General features: G+C 45.4%; 1 protein-coding gene across 3 annotated transcripts in view; it reads left to right on the forward strand.

Moving 5' to 3' along the window:
• The window catches only part of Tmem132b (transmembrane protein 132B), a 273,939-nt gene that overhangs the window by 219,516 nt on the left and 33,675 nt on the right, over positions 1–20,748 (forward strand). For all 3 annotated transcript variants that reach the window (XM_052755487.1, XM_052755486.1, XM_052755490.1), the window contains one exon: positions 10,489–10,632. In XM_052755487.1, the coding sequence (XP_052611447.1) occupies positions 10,489–10,632 (144 nt within the window). The remainder of the gene's footprint in view (positions 1–10,488; positions 10,633–20,748) is intronic.

Raw genomic sequence — 20,748 nt, forward strand, 5'->3', positions numbered from 1 at the left:
GGGATAAATGGTGCACACCACCAGGCCTGATCATCTGCTTCTCTTTTACTGAGATTCTCTCCATCTACTCAGCATCTGCTCAGCATTGTCGCAGTCCTTTTTCTTTAATGCATGCACCTTTACACCGGCATCTTCTGACCTCTGGGAAGCTGATGGGTTGGATCGTATCACTCAACTCGTGGCCATTAAAGAAGCTGGTGGCAGTGGCCAGGTCTCTTGAATCTCAGTTCAGGGTCTTTCATATTGGCCTGTTCCACCCGCCTACCACTCAGGTATAGGACCCTGCAGGGAAGGATGCAGGCTTCCGTGTTGAGTTCCAGTTAATAAAGTGAAACTTTGTGGGACTGAGCACGGCCCCTGCTTTGGTGTTACTTGGCAGAGCGGAGGCTGAAGAGCTGGCTCAGTTTGGCTGAGTGTTTGCTACACAAGCATGAGGACCTGAATTTGGTCCCCGGGACAGATGTAAGAAAGCCAATCATGATAGTATGTGCTTGCTGTTCCAGTACTGAGGAGATGGAGACAGCGAGATCCCTGGGGCTCAGTGGCCAGCCAGCCTAGCCTATTCAGCGATCTTCAGGCCTAGGAGGGATTCTGTCTCAATAAACAAGGTGTATAACACCTGAGGAATGATGCACAAGCTTTGCTCCCTGGCTTCCATACACATGTGCACACATGTGCATGTGAACACACACACACACACACACACACACACACACACACACACACACACACACAAGTGAAGTCAAGACTCTGGTCTGGCAGCTCATCTCTCTTCCCTGTAAGACCCAAGATACAAAGGACATTGACATCCTCTGTGCTCTTTGCTACAATTCCTTTTAGTAGACTCCTAGTTTACGGTTGCTGTGATAAAATACTAGGGAGGAAAGGGTTTAATTGGTTTATAGCTTACAGTCCATCATACAGGGAAATCAGGGGAGGAGCTTAAGGCAAGAACCTGGAGGCAGGAACTGAAGTAGGGGCCAGGGAGGAAGACTGCTTTCTGGTTTGCTTCCAGTCTCGTGTTTAGCTACTTGTCTTGTCCTGCCTAGGGATGGTACCACCCACAGTGGTCTGGACTCTCCTATGTCAATTATCTATAAATCCCCACATTCATCCATCCATCCATCCATCCATCCATCCATCCATCCATCCATCCATCCATTCCATTCTGATAGAAGACGTTTCTCAGTGGAGGTTCCCTCTTTCCAGGTGACTCTAGCTGAAGCTAAACTATGGCAAGCAGCAAGTGACAGAAACCCACCAACCACAGTGGGAGCCCAATGTGGGTGTTCTTTGCAAGGTCATGGTGTGTGTCCTGGCACATGAGGAGGAAGGTGTGGCCTGCAGGTGAGGCCTGGAGTTCCACAGGAAACCTCCACCTCTCATCTCTGCCTCTTCCTTCCTGCCACACCGCTGGCAGAAATGCCCCATCCCCACCTCTCAGTTCAGATTTTCCTTTTCTTTCTGGAAAGAAGCTGTGCAGAGGTTGGAGTCTCTTAGCCCTGGTTCTAAATTGATTTTCAGGACACAGCTTGTTGGCTCTGCATGGATCATTGCTCACATCTAGACCAGTCAACAGTGGCTATAAAATGCTGACTTGGTGCCTTGTTGCTGTTGCCATGGTGATAGGGAGCAGGGGAGGAAGGTTTTGCGCGGATGGTCCTTACATCATCTTGGATGGCTTCACCACCACTCCACAGTCTTTGAGATCTTAATATAGTCCAGGCAGCATGGGAAGCCATGGCAAAAATGGGACCATAGATCCTGCTTCTGTGACTTTACATGGTTCAGTTCCTACTTCCTATAGAATGTCTCCATGTGCAGGGGGCTGGCTGCATCCCCTCCTTTGTATCTTGCTGTGGTAGACCTCCAGCTTCACTGTGGGTAACCTTTAGTTTCATGGGTCAGTACATGTCATTCTACTGCTCTCAGCTTCGGGTGTGAAGGGCCTGTCCTGGACACTGGGTGGAGGTGGCCGCCACTCTAAACAGCCTTCCCCTCTTTCTTCAGAATGCGCCCTGGAGATTACAGCCCAACCCTTTCCCGGAGGCCACCTTGACTCTCTGAGGCCTGTCCTGTTTGAAACAATCTTGTTTGTGTTGTTCAAGAACTCTCAAAGAGCTGACTTCTGACATCTCTTATTGCCTTGTGGATAATAAATTGCCACACTCTACAAATAGCCACAGAGAGTCGGGGAGCTGGGCTGATTTCAGAGTTATATAACATACAACGCTGGGTTGGATGTTGTTGTCTAAATTAGAGCCTGTGTCCTTGCTGGTTTCGGAGTGAAGTTTACAACTGCTCTGTGGCTTTAAAAATGAGAAATCATGGTGTCCGGGAGTTAGATTCCTAGTCAGAATCCAGGGACCAGAGTACAGAGAAGTATAAAGAGTACTGAGGAGGCCAGGCCTCAGAAATAGTGATGTAGAGCCTCATGTGTTAGGGTAGAAGCTAGACTAGAGAATTCCAGAAGCCGCTCATGGTCATGAGGCTACTCAGCTGTTTTTTTATGAAAGTCAGAGTGATACTCATATAACATTTTTAATTTTTCCATTTGTCACATAGACATGACATAGGCATACATGCATATGCATGTTCTTTGCATGTATAAGGGCACATGTGCCTGTGAGGACATGCGCATGGAGGCTTGAGGCTGATGCTGGGAATCATCCTCCATAGCTTTCCCACCTTATTCACTGAGGCAGCGGTCTGTCAATCAAACAAGAGCTCAACAGTATGACTAGTCCTACTAGGCAGCTTGTTCTGGGGACCCCCATTTCTGTCTTCTGAGGCGAGAATTACTGGCTGTCCTCCATTCCCCCACAACATTTGTGTGGATTTCTGGGGATCTGCACTCTGGTCCTTATAGTTGTGCTCCAATCAGCTTTAATCACTGAGACATCTCCCTCGCCCCCATGTAACGTATTTGGGAGGGGGTTTTGAAATCAACGTCTCTACAGATCTATCTTTCGTCCTTAAAGCTTTATTTGGAGTTAGGAATAGGACTGAGGGTCCATTGTGTATGTGAGCTGAGGAGACCAGTGAAGTACCCAGGATGGGAGCTCAGGCACCCGAGAGCTTCTGTCCCCATCCTAGCCCTGTTGCTTAGCAACATCATGATTCCGGCCAAATCGCCGAACTCTTCCGAGCTTCCATTTCATCATTTGTGCGATGGGGACACAGAGAGTCACCCTCCAGTGGGGGTTATCTCAGGATTAAATAGCGTGTTAATAAAATCAATGAATGTCATCAATAGGAAATGATTTCTATAGATGACCGAAATCACTTGTCACTGGGCCTGGTTCTTATCTAATATTTAAGAAAAGCATTCACTATGTTTAGTTATATTCATTAGGCACTTGAATCCTCTGTCTGCGCATTTGCACCTTTTTTCCTCCCTCCTTGCTGGGTTCTTTTGGTCTTCTGATTGGAGCCATGAGTCTGAAGAAATGCCTTTCTCAAATTCCTCCTCTAGAGTCCCTTAAGTGTTAGTGTTCTCTCTCAACACAAACACATGGCATTATTATTATTATTATTATTATTATTATTATTATTATTATTATTATTATTATTTGAGGCAGGGTTTCACTTTATGGCACTGGCTTGCCTGGAACACACTATATAGACCAGGCTGGTCTTGAACTCACAGAGACATACCTGCTTTTGCCCTCCTGGGTGCTGGGATTAAAGGCCTGCACCACCACACCCAACCAAACACTTGATTTTGAACTGCTTCAGAGTGAGTTAACAGACATGATAGCCCTTTTTCTCGAGATACTCTAATGAGGTTGTGGTGGTTTGAATGAGAAGTGTTCCCCACAGGCTCTTACATTTGAACCTTGGTCACCAGTAGATGGTGCTGTTTGGGGGAGGTTCTGGAACCTTTAGGAGGAAGTACATTACTAGGGTGGACATAAAGGTCTGTTAGAAAGGCCCCACTTCCTTTCTCCCTCTGCTTCCTGACTGTTAGGCCCACCTAACTTGCCTGGTGCCATGTTTTCCCCTCTAGTACTATAAGCCCAAAGAAACCCTTTTCCCCCTAGGTTGCTTTCTGTTGGGATATTTTATTATAACAACAAAAAAGTAACCCATACATAGGGTTTCCCTGGAGTTCTCAGGTGCACAAAGAGACCCTTCAACACACAATTATCACCAAGCTTTCCTCACATTTTATCAATTGTCTCTTTGTGTCCATTGCAGCCAAATTATTTTATCCAGTCTGAGGTCCTAGTCCAGGACACTCTGTCTGTGTCCTGTCCCTAATCGATAGCACTTTCCCATCCTTTATCTCTCAGATAGTGACACACTTATAAAGTCCACTCACTCTGTTGAATACCTCCTGACTGGGTTTTTTCACGTGTTTTTATTCCAAGTTCAGTTTATACTTCAAGAGTGGTGCTGTGTCCTTTTCGAGATCCAGTGTCTATTTCTCATGAATGACGGCGTCTTTGATCACCAGGATGAGGTGGGGTGTGCCAGGATCTGCACCAGAAAGCTGTAGTTGCTTCATTAGGAAATCGTTACTTCTCCTGCACCGAGACGCCGTGACACTTTGCAAATAACAGGTTTCTTAGACGTCGAGTCAACTGCAAAATCCATTAATGATTCTCACCCGAGACAACTAAGGCATAAATGGTGGCTGCCAGGTGGTGTGGTTCTAATTTCATGATTCCTTTTGCATTTGTGAGTCGGAATGCCACCCCAAGGACCCAGCTTTCTTCTCCACTGTCTGTTTAATCATAGCGGTGTGGATTCAGAAACCCATTTTCTTCCATAGATTATAATTGGTTGCTATGATTGTTTAGTGGGATGTCAAATTGTCCCAGGTTGGCAGCGGACAGCCCTCCCTGCTGTCTCCTGTGTCCTTTTTGACATTTCTGTTGTTTGAGAACTTACTTACCTCCTGGCTGCGTGAGATATTTTAGACTCCTGCTCTCTGCTTCCCTCTGCCTATCAACCCGCCATTTCTCCAAGGAGCCCTGTTACCTTCTTATTCAGAGAGTGGCATGTGGAACTTAAACCCCGGGCACTTGGTATGTTGATTGCTGAATGAGGAGTCTGATGTGTGCAACTAGGGCCTCTCAGAGAACTGAAGCGAGAAAAAGCCTCATGTCTACACACACTTACACACTCCCTCCTGTATACACATAAACAAACACATACAGCCCAGCACGTGAGTTCTCTCACTGGCTCTCACAATCTGCTTTATACTCAGTGTTCCCATTGCGTCTTCTTTCCATTTTAAGACTCATTTTTTCTAGTGGTCAGAACCGTGGCTTTTGTTCCGCAGCACACTGAAGGGATTTCAGTGGCTAAAGCACCTGCTTGACTGCGGAAGACGAAACCTAACCTGGGCTCAGTGTGTGTGTGTTTGCAGCAATTTTGAATCTTTACTTGGAGAGGCTGTAGTCATTGTGTCAGGAAGTTACTTTCAGCTACTGTTAACAGCTTTGTGCATTGGAGGTGCATTGCTCATGTCCAGAACAGAGCAGCTGTGGGACTCTTCTCTGTCCTTGCCCTAGGGAAAGGTCCTTTTCACCTTTCGATCATTTATTATTAATCTTTCTATTTATCTATCAATGTCATCTATCTATCTATCTATCTATCTATCTATCTATGTATCTATCTATCTATCTATCCATTCATCTATCCATCTATCTATCATCTATCACCTATCTATATATCTTATCTTAGGATTTCTGTTGCTTTAAAGGAAAGCATTTAATTGGGGCTGGCTTACAGTTCAGAGGTTTAGTCCGTTATCATCATGGCAGAATCATGGCAGAGTACAGGTAGACATGGTCCTGGAGAGGAGCTGAGAGTTCTACGTCTAGATCCTCAGGCAGCAGGAAGGAAGAATGAGCCACTGGGCCTATGCTGAGCTTCTCAAACCTCAAAGCCCACCCCTGGTGACACTTTCTCCAACAGGGCCACACCTCCCAATAGTGCCATTCCTCATGAGCTGATGGGGGGCCATTTTCATTCAAACCACCATATATTTATTAATCATCTATGTATGAATCATTAATCATCTGTCTATCATCACTTTATCATTTGTCTGTCTTCTATGTCTTCATTTGTCACTCTGTCTTCCACCTATCTATCTATCTATCTATCTATCTATCTATCTATCTATCTATCTATCTATCTATCTATCTATCAACTACCTATGTATCTCTCTGTCAACCTATTATGTATATCTATGTATCTATTGGTCTATGTATTTATCTCTGTGTCTATGATATATCTATATTTCTATCACTCTAAATGTTTATCATCTATTTGTTTTTGTTAGTCTATTGATGTATCAATCTATGTATCTGTCTGTGTATATATCTGTATACACTAATATACATTCAGCTAATACACTGTTGTCTATGTTCTATTACTCTGTCTTCATTATCATCATCATCATCATCTATTTATAGTCTTTCTATTTGCCTGTCACCTTTTTTGTCTGTCACTTCTCAGGAGTCAGTCATGGCCTTTCAAAGATCCTACAGTCATCTCATTCCCCATAAGATTTTTGATCAAATGGCCGGGCGGTGGTGGTGCACGCCTTTAATCCCAGCACTTGGGAGGCAGAGCCAGGCGGATCTCTGTGAGTTTCAGGCCAGCCTGGGCTACCAAGTGAGTTCCAGGAAAGGCACAAAGCTACACAGAGAAACCCTGTCTCGAAAAACCAAAAAAAAAAAAAAAAAAAAAAAAAAAGATTTTTGATCAAGTGTTGTCCATGGCCTCCAACAGCTCTGAAATTAAACAGTTGCCCATAGTTCTGTATGACAAATATCTCTGAGTAGAAGTCTTTTCCTACCCAGTGAGCCCAGACTCAGGTCACACACAACTCGGCAGGTAGGTCATCCAGTGAACCAGCAGACAATCCAGCAACAATGACGTGAGGTTTTGGAAGGTCTCCAGCTCTGTCCATCCAGCGGTGTCTTCACTGCTGGCTTTTTTTGTGAAGGCAAGATGTTAGTTTTCAAAACCGCAGCAGCTCCAGAGAAGAGGAGAGAAACTCAGGGTAAAATATCACTAAGTTCCCTAGTGTAGGCAGAAGTTTCTCTCTCGCCTGCCTGTTCCCAAATACCCAGCAGCTGGTTCTTAAATAATTGACTCTTAATATTAATATTAGTATTACTCATAAATGCTCAGCTGGTAGCTCAGGCTTATTACTAACTTGCTCTTAAATTAACCTATAATTCTTATCTATGTTTAGCCATGTGGCTTGGAACCTTTTCTCAATACAATTTTCATCACTTCTCCTGCATCTGGTTGGTGATTTCCTGACTCCACCTTTCTTCTTCCCAGCATTCTCAGTTTGGCTTTCCCTCCCAAGTTCCTGCCCAGCTACTGGCCAGTTAGTGTTTTATTAAACCAACTCAGGTGACAAATCTTTACCATGTACAAGAGGATTATTCCACAGCATTCTGTTTTTTTCTCTTTTTTAAAAGGCCAAGATTTTGTATTTCCTGAATAAATGCTGTCCCAGCCCCACATACATTTGAAATAGTTGTTTCCGAAGGTATTTGTTGGCTTTCTTGTTGCTTCACAGGGCAGAGAATCTTCTGCCTATCTTACTCTGCCATTTTCTGTGATGCCACTCTGTTGAACACTAATGGAAATGCATTTCCAAAAAATTATCCATACACTTTAGTGTGGGGTCTAACCCTCCTGAAATAAGGAGCCAAGGAGGCATGTCTCTGGACAGATGCTGATGTGCCTTTGGCAGTAGACGATGTTTCTGTGATGCTGAACACAACAATTTCTTTTTCAGTGTTCTGAGGGCTGGGAGGGATCACATTTGGAAGTATTGAGAGGCTGTCCATGGATAATGGGGAGAGGGTGCAAAAATCTAAGCCACTCATGGAAGAGTTGAAATGCAGAAACACAGGCACCTAAGCTGCTTATAACAGAGTTGTAAGTCAGGGTCAGCCATGATTCTCTGTAATAAATCTGTGCCTGCCCTTGAAACTCAGTCTGGGAGACACAGCAGTGTCTCCTCTGAGGGCTTTCCCAGGGTGCAGACCAATGCATTAACTGACTTCTTTCTCTAGAGCCTACCCTATCACCTGGTCTCATACAAGACTTTTCAGTTGCAAGTGACAAAACCCAGTTCATACTGGCTTTAGGGGAAGTTGAAATTTAGTAAAAGCACAGATTTATCTAAATTTCTGAAGACAGTGAGTGACCTTCAGGTAGGGCTGGATTGGGGAATCCAGAAATCTTGACGAGGAACCTGGTTTTGTGTTGTGAAATAATGATTTTGTACATTGGTTTAATAAAACACTGATTGGCCAGTAGCCAGGCATAAAGTATAGGTGGGATAAGCAGACAAGAAAATTGTGGGAAGGCTGGAAGGCTGAGTGAGGACATCAGCCCACCATCCAGGGAGCAGCATGTAATGGCACACAGGTAAAGCCACGGAACACGTGGCAACATATAGATCAACAGAAATGGACTGAGTTTAAGTGTAAGAGCTAGTCAATAGTTATCTTGAGTTAATGGCTGAACAGTTTTAATTAATATAAGTGTCTGTGTGTTTACTTGGGTCTGAGCGGCTGCGGGACTGGTGGGTGAGAGAGATTTGTCCTGACTGAGAGCCGGGCAGGACCAGGAAAACTTTTAGCTACACTCTTGCTTCTGTTTTTTCTTCTGGCTTCACCGTGGACACAATGTTAGGATATTTTCCCTGGCTGTTTTAAGGTCGTGTGCCTTTTCACAAAGCCTAATGGAGTCAGGTGGGATCAACTCTAGTCAAACCAGTATGTCATGAGATTGACAGATTTAGCTAAATGAGGAAGACAGAACCTACAGAGTCCCAACAGTTTGCCGGAGGAGAGAGGAAAGCCCCACATACCCGGATTTAGAGGGAGGTCTCTGGGAGAACTGGAAAGTGAAGGGCAGGAAGGCCCTGGTGGCAGCTGGGGTGTGCAGGAGTTTTATGTGTGGCCGGTTCCCTCTGGCCCTTTGTGCCATTGTTTTCTAAATTTGAACCCCATAGGACATCTATGATCCCTGTGTTGTGATGACCTCCAAAATGAGCAATTGCTTTCCAAATGAATCTCAAGCTAAGACTAGGATACTGAAGAGAGAGGTTTGCTCAGTTGATGGTGCGCCTGTAGGCGTGAGGTCCTGAGTTCAGTCTCCAGAGATCCTATGAAAAGCTTGCCAAGGTAGGGGCATGTACTTATCAGGACTGGGGAAGCAGAAACAGGAGTCTCTGGGATTCACTGGCCAGATAGCCTTGTCTATTCAGAGAGCCCTAGGTCCCAGTGAGTAATGCTGTCTAAATAAGCTTGGTGGGTGGGTGGTTTCTGAGGAATGATCATTGAAGTTGTCTTCTGGTCTCTACACACATACACACAATACGCTCCCTCCAAAAGCTTCCCCCCAAATCCTCCAAAACCACATGACTGCAGATGTGCATGTACAAATTAATTAATCAATATGGAAGATAGTTCTTGTGCCAAGTGACAGTCATGTCTGCAAGATGAGAAGGGAGGTAGAGCTCACTGTGTTGGACAGTGTCCCTGCCCCTGGGGACTAAAGAGGGTCTAGTTGTTGAGCTTAATTATCTTCAGTGTGAGGTGGAACCCTCCCAACTGTCTGGAACCTTCCATCCTCCAGGGACCCATCTCTTCTGGGTAACTCCACCTACGAAAGGCTCCACAATGTTCCATACAGTACCAGCTGCTGCCGCCTGTTAAATATAATAGAGTAGCTGTGGTGGGTTTAAGACAGGAGGGCCTCGAGACCATGATCAGACCTGGAAGTAGGAGGGAGAGCAGACTGAACTAGTACAATGTATGTGACAGAAAAACGTGACAGGGGCCTTAGAGGGAAGGAGATACTTCCCTTTAAAACCTGGAGAGGAAATTCAGAGAGAGAGAGAGAGAGAGAGAGAGCCCGAGAGATAGAGAGATACAGAGAGACACAGAGACAGATGGAGACAGAGAGATACACAGAAGACAGAGAAACACACAGGGAGACAGAGGCAGTGTCTTAATTCTGTCCCTGAGAAGCACTCCAAGGGATGTGGCTTCATCTTCACTGTAGGATTTGGCCTCTTAAGAGTGACTACTAGTTTTAATATAAATTAAAAATTACTTTATTTATATGCGTGTGAGTGTCTTATCTGTGTGTTTGTGTGTGCACCATGTGCATGCAGTGCCTTTGGAGGCCAGGGTGTCGGATCCTCTAGAACTGGAGTTACAGATGATTGTGAGACGCTATGTGGGTGCTAGGGATCAAACCCTGTCCTCTAGAAGATCAGCCAGTGACGTTAACTGCTGAGCCATCTCTCCAGCCCAGGAATGACTTAAAGGGGCAGACCCATCAGGGACCAAATGGTCAAGCATTTGAACCTGTCGGGTATATTTCACATTCCTAACAGGAGTCCAGGTAGCGAGTAGCTCATTCAGTCGCCCTTCCCTCTTGGCTCCCTTCTTGGCCTGTTCGCTCACCTGTGCCCTCTTCTCTCTTGTTCAGGACACAGAAGTTTTGAACACCGCCATTCTCACAGGAAAGCCTGTCTCGGTTCCTGTCAAGGTCGTGGGGGTTCAAGAAGACGGATCTGTAGTGGACGTGTTGGAGGCTGTGGAATGCAGGTCGGCCGATGAAGATGTTGTGAAGGTACTGGAGACACATGCTCGTGTGTTCTATTCTCTCTCTCTCTCTCTCTCTCTCTCTCTCTCTCTCTCTCTCTCTCTCTCTCTCCTTTCACCTCTAGCATGTTCTCTCTCTCTCTCTCTCTCTCTTTTCATCTTCAACATGTTCTGTTCGAATGTCCTTCATTTGAAGGAGGGCGAATGACCTCACTGAGGAAGAGATCAATGTCAGTAGAGAAGCTGCCGTTTCCATCTCAGGTTCTAGGTCTCAAGTGACGATCTGTTCCTCTTTTGCCCTCTTCTTCTTCTTCTCTTTTCTTCTCCATCTTTCCCATATGCATGCTGCTTCCTTTACTCCAGCAATCCATACATCATTTCATTTTTACCAACTGTCTAATGCCCAGTCGGGTTATTTACTGAGTATGTTTTCTTCACATGCCCTGCTTTCCTGGAGCAGCTGTCTGCCTCAGCTGGCTGAAGTCTGGTGTTGATAAGAGTCTTCTTTTCTCACGCTTAAAAACTAATTTAGGGCCATTATAAGATAATAAAACCCACGAGCTTGATGTGTTAAAATTTTGTTAATATACATTAAAGTAAATGACTATTAAAATAATAATAAAAAAACCTCATCACGCACCTCCTGACTTAATTTGAATACTACCAAAGGGACACAAAGCTTGCATTTGAGAAATCTGGACACGGGGTACTTCTGCTGGATTTTTTTCATTACTGAGCAGTGAATATTTTGGCTCCACAAAGGACAATTAAACTCTGCTGGGAGTTTAATTGTCCTTGCTGTTTGTGAGGGAAACTTTAAGATTTAGTGTTTCTGTTGTTTTTTCCCCCTCCCTCCTCAGCACACATGGGTTGCTTATTGCTTTTGCAGCAGAGACCACAGAGAGGAATTATTCCATCTCTGAGTCTCCAAGAGAGCTCCAGTCCCAGTCTACTCAGATATTTTAGGCAAATCCGACATGCCCACAGAGTCCTGCCTTTCATATCCTGTCTGCTTCTGTTCAGAGGTGAAATGGGACCTGGCCTTAGGCTTTTCACACTTATATTAATTAATTTAATTTCTTCATGTGTACATGTGCAAGCAAATGCATACATGCATGCAGACGCCAGGGGATAGCTTTCTGGAGTCATTTCTGTCTATCTACCATGTGAGTCCTGGAACTTGAACTCAGGTCCTGAAGCTTAGAGGCAGGTACCTTTACCTGCCGAGTCACCTCACCAGCCCTCAGTGTCAGTCTTAGACTCTTCCTGGTGACTAGCAAGAGAATGTCTACAAAAGGTTGATGCTTTCTCTGTGTGGCCTGCATGAGACTGTGTTTTGGTCCAGAGTATGCCTCATAAAGAAGGATGTTGGATCCATGAAGTCTCATCGAACAGTTGTGAATCTGCAGGAGCCTCCAGTGTGGCATAGCTTGTTTCCTGGGCATGGGCCATGAATTTGCCCCAAAGACAAAAGCAGACTAGTTAAAAACCTGCAACATGGTCTCATCCTAGGACTCCTGGCAATCTTTGTGTTCTGTGGCCGAGCCAGACTAAATAAACCCAAGGTCTTCCATATTAAGAGTCCAGAAAGACCTGAGTCTGGTTACAGGATGTAGGTACACATGAGACATACTGACAATGCAAATGTACACACACAGACACACACACACACATAGACATACATATACACACAGACACACATGTATACACACACACACATACACACACACACACACACACACACACACACACACACACACACACACACACACGCATGCAGGAGTGCATGTGGAACTCCACCTTATTTTTGAGACAGGGTCTCTCATTGAACCAGATGCTGACTGACTTGGCTAGACCAGCTGGCCAGCGAGCCTTAGGGAAGAATCCTCCTGCCTCTATTTCCCGGAGTTTGAATCATAAGCACACACCACATGCCTGGTTATTCACATTGGTGTTGGGGGGGTCTGAACTCAAGTCCTCATACCTTGTAAGTACCTTACCAACTTAGCCACGTCCCCAGCCCAGCACATCTATTTTTCTGTCTCCGCATCACTCAAGAAAAAGGAGACATTGGCAGTGGCTTAGGGAGGTGGTGTCTGAATGCTCATGCTGACATGGGTTCAAACAAATGACATGCTCTGTTTCTCCTGAGCCTTTGGGTCTCTCCCAGGAGCCTTGTGGAGCCCCGCAGGATGGAATCCTTGTTCTCTTGCTCTGGAGAATTCTACAGCAGAGAGGTGTGTCCCAAATTTGTGAATTCCATTGCTGTCTTGTTCCCATGCACAGAAGTGAGCTAAAGCCACTCTGCCCTTCCTGAAGGATATGATATTTTGGAAGATGAAGTTCTTTCTTTCTTTCTTTTTTTCCCCCATCTTGGCTGTCTTGTGCGAGCCTCATAAAGAAGGGTCCACTCTTTAGAGGAGCCAAATAGAGTGAGTTGTCAGATCACCAAGCCCAGGGCTGCATTCAGACGGGCTTTGCTGGTGACCCTGGGATTTAATTAAGTGGCTCTGCTGTATCTGCTGGGGTTTAGGTTTCTCTGTCTGTATCTGTAATACATCCTGCTGCGGCTTGAGGATGGATGGGATTTTCTCCAGGGCTGTGCACCGGCCTCAGCGTCACCCAGGGGTTGCTGGGACACTGGCAAAGTCATTCGTGCCAGCATAGAGACCCACGCGTCTGTTACCTAGCCATTTCTACACAGCGGGCCTTGGGACTTCGAGGAGTGAGTCAAGTATTGAGTTTGGGGATGTGGGAGTTGTGGAGACAAACAGTCTCACTCCCGTGACCTGGGGATCTTGTGACTTTCAGAGAATGGGTATCAACAGCTGAAAAAGGGCCAGATGCCCTCTGGTGAGAGTGGAGAATCTAAAATAAACAAAAAACAGGAGACAAGCTTTATAATTGTGATTCTCTGTGTGTGTGTCTATATGTGTTTGTGTGACTATATAAGTGTGTCGGTCTATGTCTGTCTCTATGTCTCTCTCTCTCTCTCTCTCTCTCTCTCTCTCTCTCTCTCTCTCTCTCTCTGTGTCTGTCTACATGTGTCTCTGTGTATCTGTGAGTGTGTCTATGTGTCTCTGTCTGTCTGTATCTGTAAGAAGCCTTGGCCTTTGTTATTAGTGGTGAGATCCAACAGGTCTGCCAGCTGCCAGGGCTGCTGTCTATGGGTGGTATCACTGGCATTCAAGAATGCATCTGTAGTTCACTGTAGAACAAGAGAGGCAACCATAGGGCCAGATTTGGCCCAGAGTGGTGTGTGTGGTGTGTGTGTGTGTGTGTGTGTGTGTGTGTGTGTGTGTGTGTGTGTGTGTATGTGTACTCATGCACATGGAAGTTGTTTCTTTTCTTTCTTGTGTGTATACATTCATGTGTGTGAATGCAGGTAAGCATGAGCCACAACATGCATGTGGAGGTCGAGGGCAACCTTGGGGGTCAGCCATTGCCTTCTGTTTTGTTTGAGACAGGGGCTCTGTTGTTTTGCATTGCTTATTCCAGGCTAGCTGGCTGGCTAGCTTCTGAGGAGTCTCCCGTCTCCACCTCCCACCTCCTGGCAAGAGCACTGGGGTTGCAGACACTCGTTCCCACCCAGATTAGGTGGATTCTGAAGATTGGAACTCAGGTCCTTACACTTTTGTGGCAAACGGCTTTACTCACAGAGCCATCTCCCCAGCCCATGAGTTACTTATTGTTATTATTATTTAATTTATTGCCATTTCTATTAGTCAGAGTTCTCTAGAGTAACAGAACTTAGAGAATGAATCTCTAAAAGGGGATTTAACAGAAGGATTTATAGGCTGTGGTCTAGCTAATCCAACAATGGCTGCCTATGAATGGACAGTCCAAGAACCCAGTAGTTGTTTAGTCCAGGAGGCTGGATGTCTCAGCTGGTCTTCAGCATACACTGGAATCCCAAAGAAGTAGGCGCTGATATCAGTGAAGGAATGGACTTGCCAGTGAGGAGAGGGCAAACAGGCAGAGAAAGAGCTTCCTTTTTTCTCTGACCTTTATGTAGGTTGCCAGCAGAAGGTGTGGCCCAGATTTAAGGTGGCTCTTCCTACTTCAAAAGATTTGGCTTAAAGATTTAATCTTCCTGTCTTAAAGATCCAGATTTGGGGTAGGTCTTCCCATTTCAAATGATTTAATTAAGAAAAAAACCCTCACAGATGTGCCCAGTCATTTGGGTTTTAGGTAACTCTAGATGTAGTCAAGTTGACAACTAAGAACAGCCATCACACCATTATGAAAAATTTGGCAAATTCATGTAGAAATGAATATTTTGAGCCTATGAAAACCCCCAAGGTTGAGTGGCCCCAGGTCCACATCACTTTCTGTGAGACCTTTCTGAAGTTGGTCCCTTCTGTGGAAGGTCCAATCTGCTCACTGTAAGCTCCGCCACCCCCTTTCAACTCCCTGTGAAGGCTGAGGGGATGTACCAGTTGGGTGCTGATTTTCTGCTTTTAGATTTTGGAGGAAAGTAGAGGGTTTTTTTTTTTTGTACTCTCGTCCCTTCTCTTAAAAAAATAATGTGACATATACTATAGTTCACTCCATCGCTCTGACGGCAAATTCTGTCTTTATAGAACCTGAAAGGGGCATTGGGAAATCTGTGATCTGAGCAACAATGTGAGGGGATGGAAGGTTCTGGAAATCAAACCACAGCAGAAAAGGCTGGAGGAGGTGGGAGGCCATCTGGGCAGTGAGGTGGAAAGGAGGAGGGTACCATTGCGTGCGTCCGTGGAGAGAGGGCCAGTCATGGTGCTCTGTATCTCTGTCAAGGGCCACTGTGGAGAAGATGCAATGTGCTTTTTGCCTTTCAGGCCCTCAGAGTGGAAGCTAATGAGACCATTCCTAGTGGAGAGAAAAAGATAGTGGTACAGCAAGTTCCTTGGTTAAGATTTTAGACGTTGGTTATGAGTTCCGATCCTGGCTCCACACTTCCCTACTGTTTGACCTTGGGTAGACTGTGTAACCACCCTGAGCCTAGCTTCCTTACCTCTTAGGAGGGGAGGGGACAGGATACAAGGGGCCAATGAAGTAGTGGACAGGCTTCTTACAGAGAGCTTTCTTCTAATGCCATCACGTGAGGCACACCGAAGATCGGTCAAAATAAAACTCAAAACTTCTCCAGGGCAATGCGTATATTTAGAAGTTCAAAAGACAATTGTTTTAAAAAATGAGTGTGACTCTGTGTGTCTCTTGCTCCAGGCACAAGGGGAGGGTCTATCAGCTGCTTCTCAAGGGGCCAGGTGGGTTGCTCCTTATAGTTTAGGGTACCAGTGCTTGAAGACTGCTAAATTAACATAAACATCTCAGCAGTTTAGCAACACTAAACCCACAGCCACACCTGAAGGGGAGTTGGGATCCTCACATCTGTCTCTATGGTAACTGTAACAATTAGTGGCTTAAAATACAAATTTGTTATCTTGTTCTATAGGCAGGGATCTAAAGGATGTTGTCAGGGCTGTATTCCTTCTTGAAGATGTTGTTAGAATCCATCCCTGGCTCTTTTAGACCTAGAGGCCACCCATCTTCTTAGCTCAGGTCCCCTCCTCCATTTTTAAAGCCTACAGGGTAGCACCCTCCTCCTCTCTCTCCCTCTTACCCTCCCTCTCCTTTCTGATTCCATCATTGCACCTGCTTCTCTGACTCTGACCCTTCCACCTCCCCTTATAAAGGTCTTTAATACTGGCATGGGAAAACTCCTTAAGACAGGAAGTAAACAATTCAGAATAGCTCCAGGAAGTCCCTGAAACTGAGCAGATTCACTAGGCTCAGTAAAGATGGCTGAGAGATCATCACAGACCAGTAGAGATGCTTAGAAGAGGCTCAGATCAATTGAGCCACCAGGAAAGGCACTCTTCAATCTACCAAGCCGCTTGCAGGCTATGCAGTGTGCTCCAGGTTCCCAGCTTTTGTGAGCTGTCACTCATGCAGGGATGGGCTTTGGTGATTCAGCTGTCTCTGAGTCATTTCTGCTACTGTTAAGTACCCTCTCACCCATATTCCTGTAAGTAACCCCAATGAAATTCATTGGTTCACCTAGTCGGATTTTGGTCCATTGTTAGTTCCATATCTGGGGTGAGTAGACATTTGTTCTCATAACATGGGAGACACCCAGATAGGCCATCTCAGGTTTGTTAATGGATCTTCAATACCCTTTGTCCAATGCATTAATTTCAAGAGCTGATGTAGAAAGTTGTCATTAAACCAGGTAGCTGGAAGAGGTTGACGTTTCTTTTGGCCGAGTTATTGAGAACAGGATCTACAATAATTGTGTTGGGATGGGCTCCTGCTTCCTCCAGAAGGACTGGGAGAGTTGGCACCTGGCATTCCTTGGTCTATGTAGTTTCTCTCACTGTCGTCATTGTTGTATGAGCTCACCACTGTTTTGCTGTATGACTCTTCTTATGCAGGGGTTTGTCATTGAACTTAAGGGCCATCCTAACCAGAGATGACCTTTGCTTGAGATTTCAAGCTTCTATCTGCAAAAAAAATCTTTTTCTTCTAAACAAGCTCCCACTCATTGGTGGCTAGGATTTGGAGATCTCTTTTGGGTTCCCTGGTTCCCTGCTGTACTGTGTTAATATATTCACAGGTTCTTGAGATTAGGACTGAGTTACTTGAGAAGAGACCCTGCTTTTCAGGTTACCCTGTGTGCTTTGTTTTGCCTTTGTTAAAGAGATCTTTTAAAGGTCTTCGGAGAATGGACATGAAATGCAACTTCTGTATCTTAATTATGATTTAATCATTGGACATCTATCTTTCTGAGTGATGGTTTTATATTTATTACATGTCTGCAGCTGTAGAGTGTCATAGTTTCTTCCCTGTTGCTGTGATAAAACACCATGACAAACAAGCAAGCAAACAAAAAACACCATGACAAAAGCAACCCGAGGGGGAAAGGGTTTATTTGGCTTACCGTTCCCAAGGGATAGGTTCAATAATGGCGGGGAAGGCAGAGCAGCAGGAGCATGTGGCTGGCTGGTCACATTGCATCAACAGTCAGAAAGCAGAGAGAGACCAGGAAGTCGAGTGAGTCTATAAATTTTTAAAGCCCACCCCCAGTGACATACTTCCTCCAGCAAGTCTCCACCTCCTAAAGGTTTCATAACCTCTTCAAACAGCGCCACCTGCTGGGGATAAAGTGTTCAACTATGGGAACCTGTGGGGGACATTTCTCACTCAAACCACAATGTGTTCTATGCCAGTAGCTTCCAGAACCAACCAGAGAAACCCATCATCATCCATGGTAGACAGATCCTCACACTCATGGAGAGATAAATATAAACTCATGCGGATCTTGAGGATGGCTCCTGTAACTTTTGGCTGCCATAATTACATTCCCAGCCTGCAGGTACCAGGCGGTCACAGTAATGAGACCTTGAAAGGCTAATCAAAAGGCGTTGACGTTTTAAAGACTTCTCTACCCCAGGGAAGGATTTTGCTTCTGAAGAAGTTGGTCTGTGGGAGAGGAAGAGGCGAGGAGGTGAATGGCAGGGAAAAGGATAAAATGTTCTGTGGCTTGCTGAGCTGTGTGGGGAGCTGGCTACTGAAGCCCCATGGGAAATGACAACTTGCCCCGCGGTAGCAGCTTTACTTGGGTCAGTGTGTGCCACCCTACAGCAGGCTGTATGTGATCAAAGTCCCCCTAAGTAGCTGGGCTTACAGAGCGGATTAAATGGAAGGCAGGTGTGTTCTGAGCGGGCTCCTCAGGGAGACACACTTGAGTAGACATCACCCTTCAGGCAGTGGGAGCTGGCCAGGTGTGACAGACAGGGGAGTAGGGGAGATCTGACAGACCAAGGATGAATTCCGGCGCAAGCGTCTATTATTTTCATTGTTATTTCAAGTGGTAGAAACCCAAATCCACCTGCCTCAGACTGATGTGAGTTTTACTTGAAAGAACATGGGGAGAAGGAAAAAAAAATCAAAAGAGATTTAAAGCCATTTCTTTCCCTCTTGCAATGCACAATACTTCACACACACAAAAAAAATTCCATATAAAAAAGCCCCGCTGTTAGTCTATTTCTGGGCATGAATTTCCTTCCTTCCCCCCATTGCCAGGAGCCATGCAGCTAAGAATAAGTTGTCAGGCAGTTTGGCTGTGATTGCCTAATTCTGTCCTTCTTTATGCTAGTAATTTGGACTTTTATTGTTGCATTTCTGGTTGGAGATGTGTCATGTATTTCTTGTTGGCCGGGGATCCACACTGCTGCAGTCTCAACCTTTTGTTCCGTCAACTTCATTAAGCTTCCAATATCAATTAGAGCATTTGTTCCTTTCCATCTTTGGCATCTCTAATTAAGAACTAAGCATCCTGGAACCACTTCTGCATAATTCTGGGAGATCTTGGCATGAGCCAGCTCGAACCTGCGTACCTCTCAGCTTCTCCCAGGAGCCATGCACCTGCACTTCCTGCCCCGCCTGTTCTAATGCTTGAATACCTGCTGCTCTCCTTCCGGAGACAGAGACCTGGGCAGATATGGTTGCTAGTACCTATGACCTGTGTGGATACAATTATTATCTCCTAGATATGCATTTCCTGGGCATTCAGTGCGAAGGAAGGAAACCAAATGCCTTTTGGTACTTGTCCTGAGTGTCATTAGATGGTTGGCAGAGCTATTGGCTGTACCCTGGCATCCACTGGCATCCTCAGGAAACTCAGATGATTGAAACAAACTTCTGAGTTCAACCAGGTCACACACATGGAAGATCCAGTCCCAGGTAGGGGAGGATTTAGGTACAAGGGTTATGTGGCAGAGGCTCATGTCAGCCTTTGCCATTTTTTTTCCTAATGATGTTTCAGAGTCAATCATTGATTGACTTATGTGAAAGGTACACCTTTAAATGAAAATCTGATAGCTTTTCTGTTATGTCATAGATATTATATTATACCAATGTATCGATGTTATCTAAGTTAGTAGCCGTCACTGTCACGGTTAGCTTTTGCTGCCAACGCAACACAGCTTAGAAGCACCTGATAAAAGCGCCTCATCAGGTTGGTCTGTAAGCATGTCTGTGAGGGATTGTCTCTACTGTTAGTCCACTGTGGGTGGCATCATTCCTTTGGCGAGTGGTCCCGGGCTGTGTATGAAAGCCGTCTGAGGGCCAGGCTGCAAGAAAGTCTGCAAGTGGCATCCACTGTGCTTCCTGCTGCAGGGCTGCTGATATCTTAGAGAAATGACTTAAACGGTGCACGCGCAGATCGGTTTTGTATTGCTGTCAACAGTCAAGGGAGTGTCCAATGTAAAAGTATGCGCTTTGGTATAGCAGGGAGGCAGCTGTGTGGCTCTTCACCTTGGGGGCTGTCCTGCTGTCAGTACAAAGCCTGTTGGGGACATTACAATGGAAAGAGCCAGGGCATTTTCCCTTGGTCGTGTGTCTTTGCTGAGCCTCACTGAATTTTGTTCAATCCACAGGAGTTTTTGTCTGGTCTTGGAGTGTGCACATCTCATCCTTCATCTGTCCTAATGTCATGGCTAGTCACTAAGTTCAAATAGGGAAGAGTCAGAATTTGGACACTGGTGTCAGTGGCCAGCCTGTTTGTAAATCTGCTGCAGGGGCCCCTGTGGCAGGGTAGGATATCCTATTTCACTTGGCAATGGTTTTTTACCAACTTAGGCAGACCTGGTGGATGGTAGACTCTTCTTAGTATTTTTTTTGAAGGCTCAAACTTCCAAAACATTTAGGAGCAATACCCCCAAGAGACAGAGGCAGATTGCTGCTCTTCCTCAATCTTCTTGTTCTTCTCAGAACTCTCTAGAATGTAGGTGGTGTCTAGAATAGCATGGCCAAGCACCCTTCATCAAAGGATTTCAAACTTTGAAGTGCTAGTAGATGTTGTGTGCGGGACACTCTAGGGTTAGCTCCAGTACTCAAGGGAATTCTTAGGGAGCCAGGGGTTACCGGCCATCTCAAATGTCAGATTCTCACCATTATGAATGAGGTGGGAGCATGACCAAGGTGGATTCCCAACATCGGTCTTTCTGCCTCTAAGTGCATGTACATTAGAAGATGTTTTTGTGCATCAGCTGCAGCCGAGATCTGTTCTGACTCCGATGATTTCACAGTATCTAGGACAAAATGTTCCATCTGACATCTCTTTTGGAATGATGGATGAGTTCCCTGAGGACCACAGACA

Source organism: Peromyscus californicus, unplaced genomic scaffold (assembly GCF_007827085.1).
Source record: "Peromyscus californicus insignis strain IS unplaced genomic scaffold, ASM782708v3 Scaffold_2__1_contigs__length_46816999, whole genome shotgun sequence".
In the NCBI taxonomy this organism is placed as follows: Eukaryota; Metazoa; Chordata; class Mammalia; order Rodentia; family Cricetidae; genus Peromyscus; species Peromyscus californicus.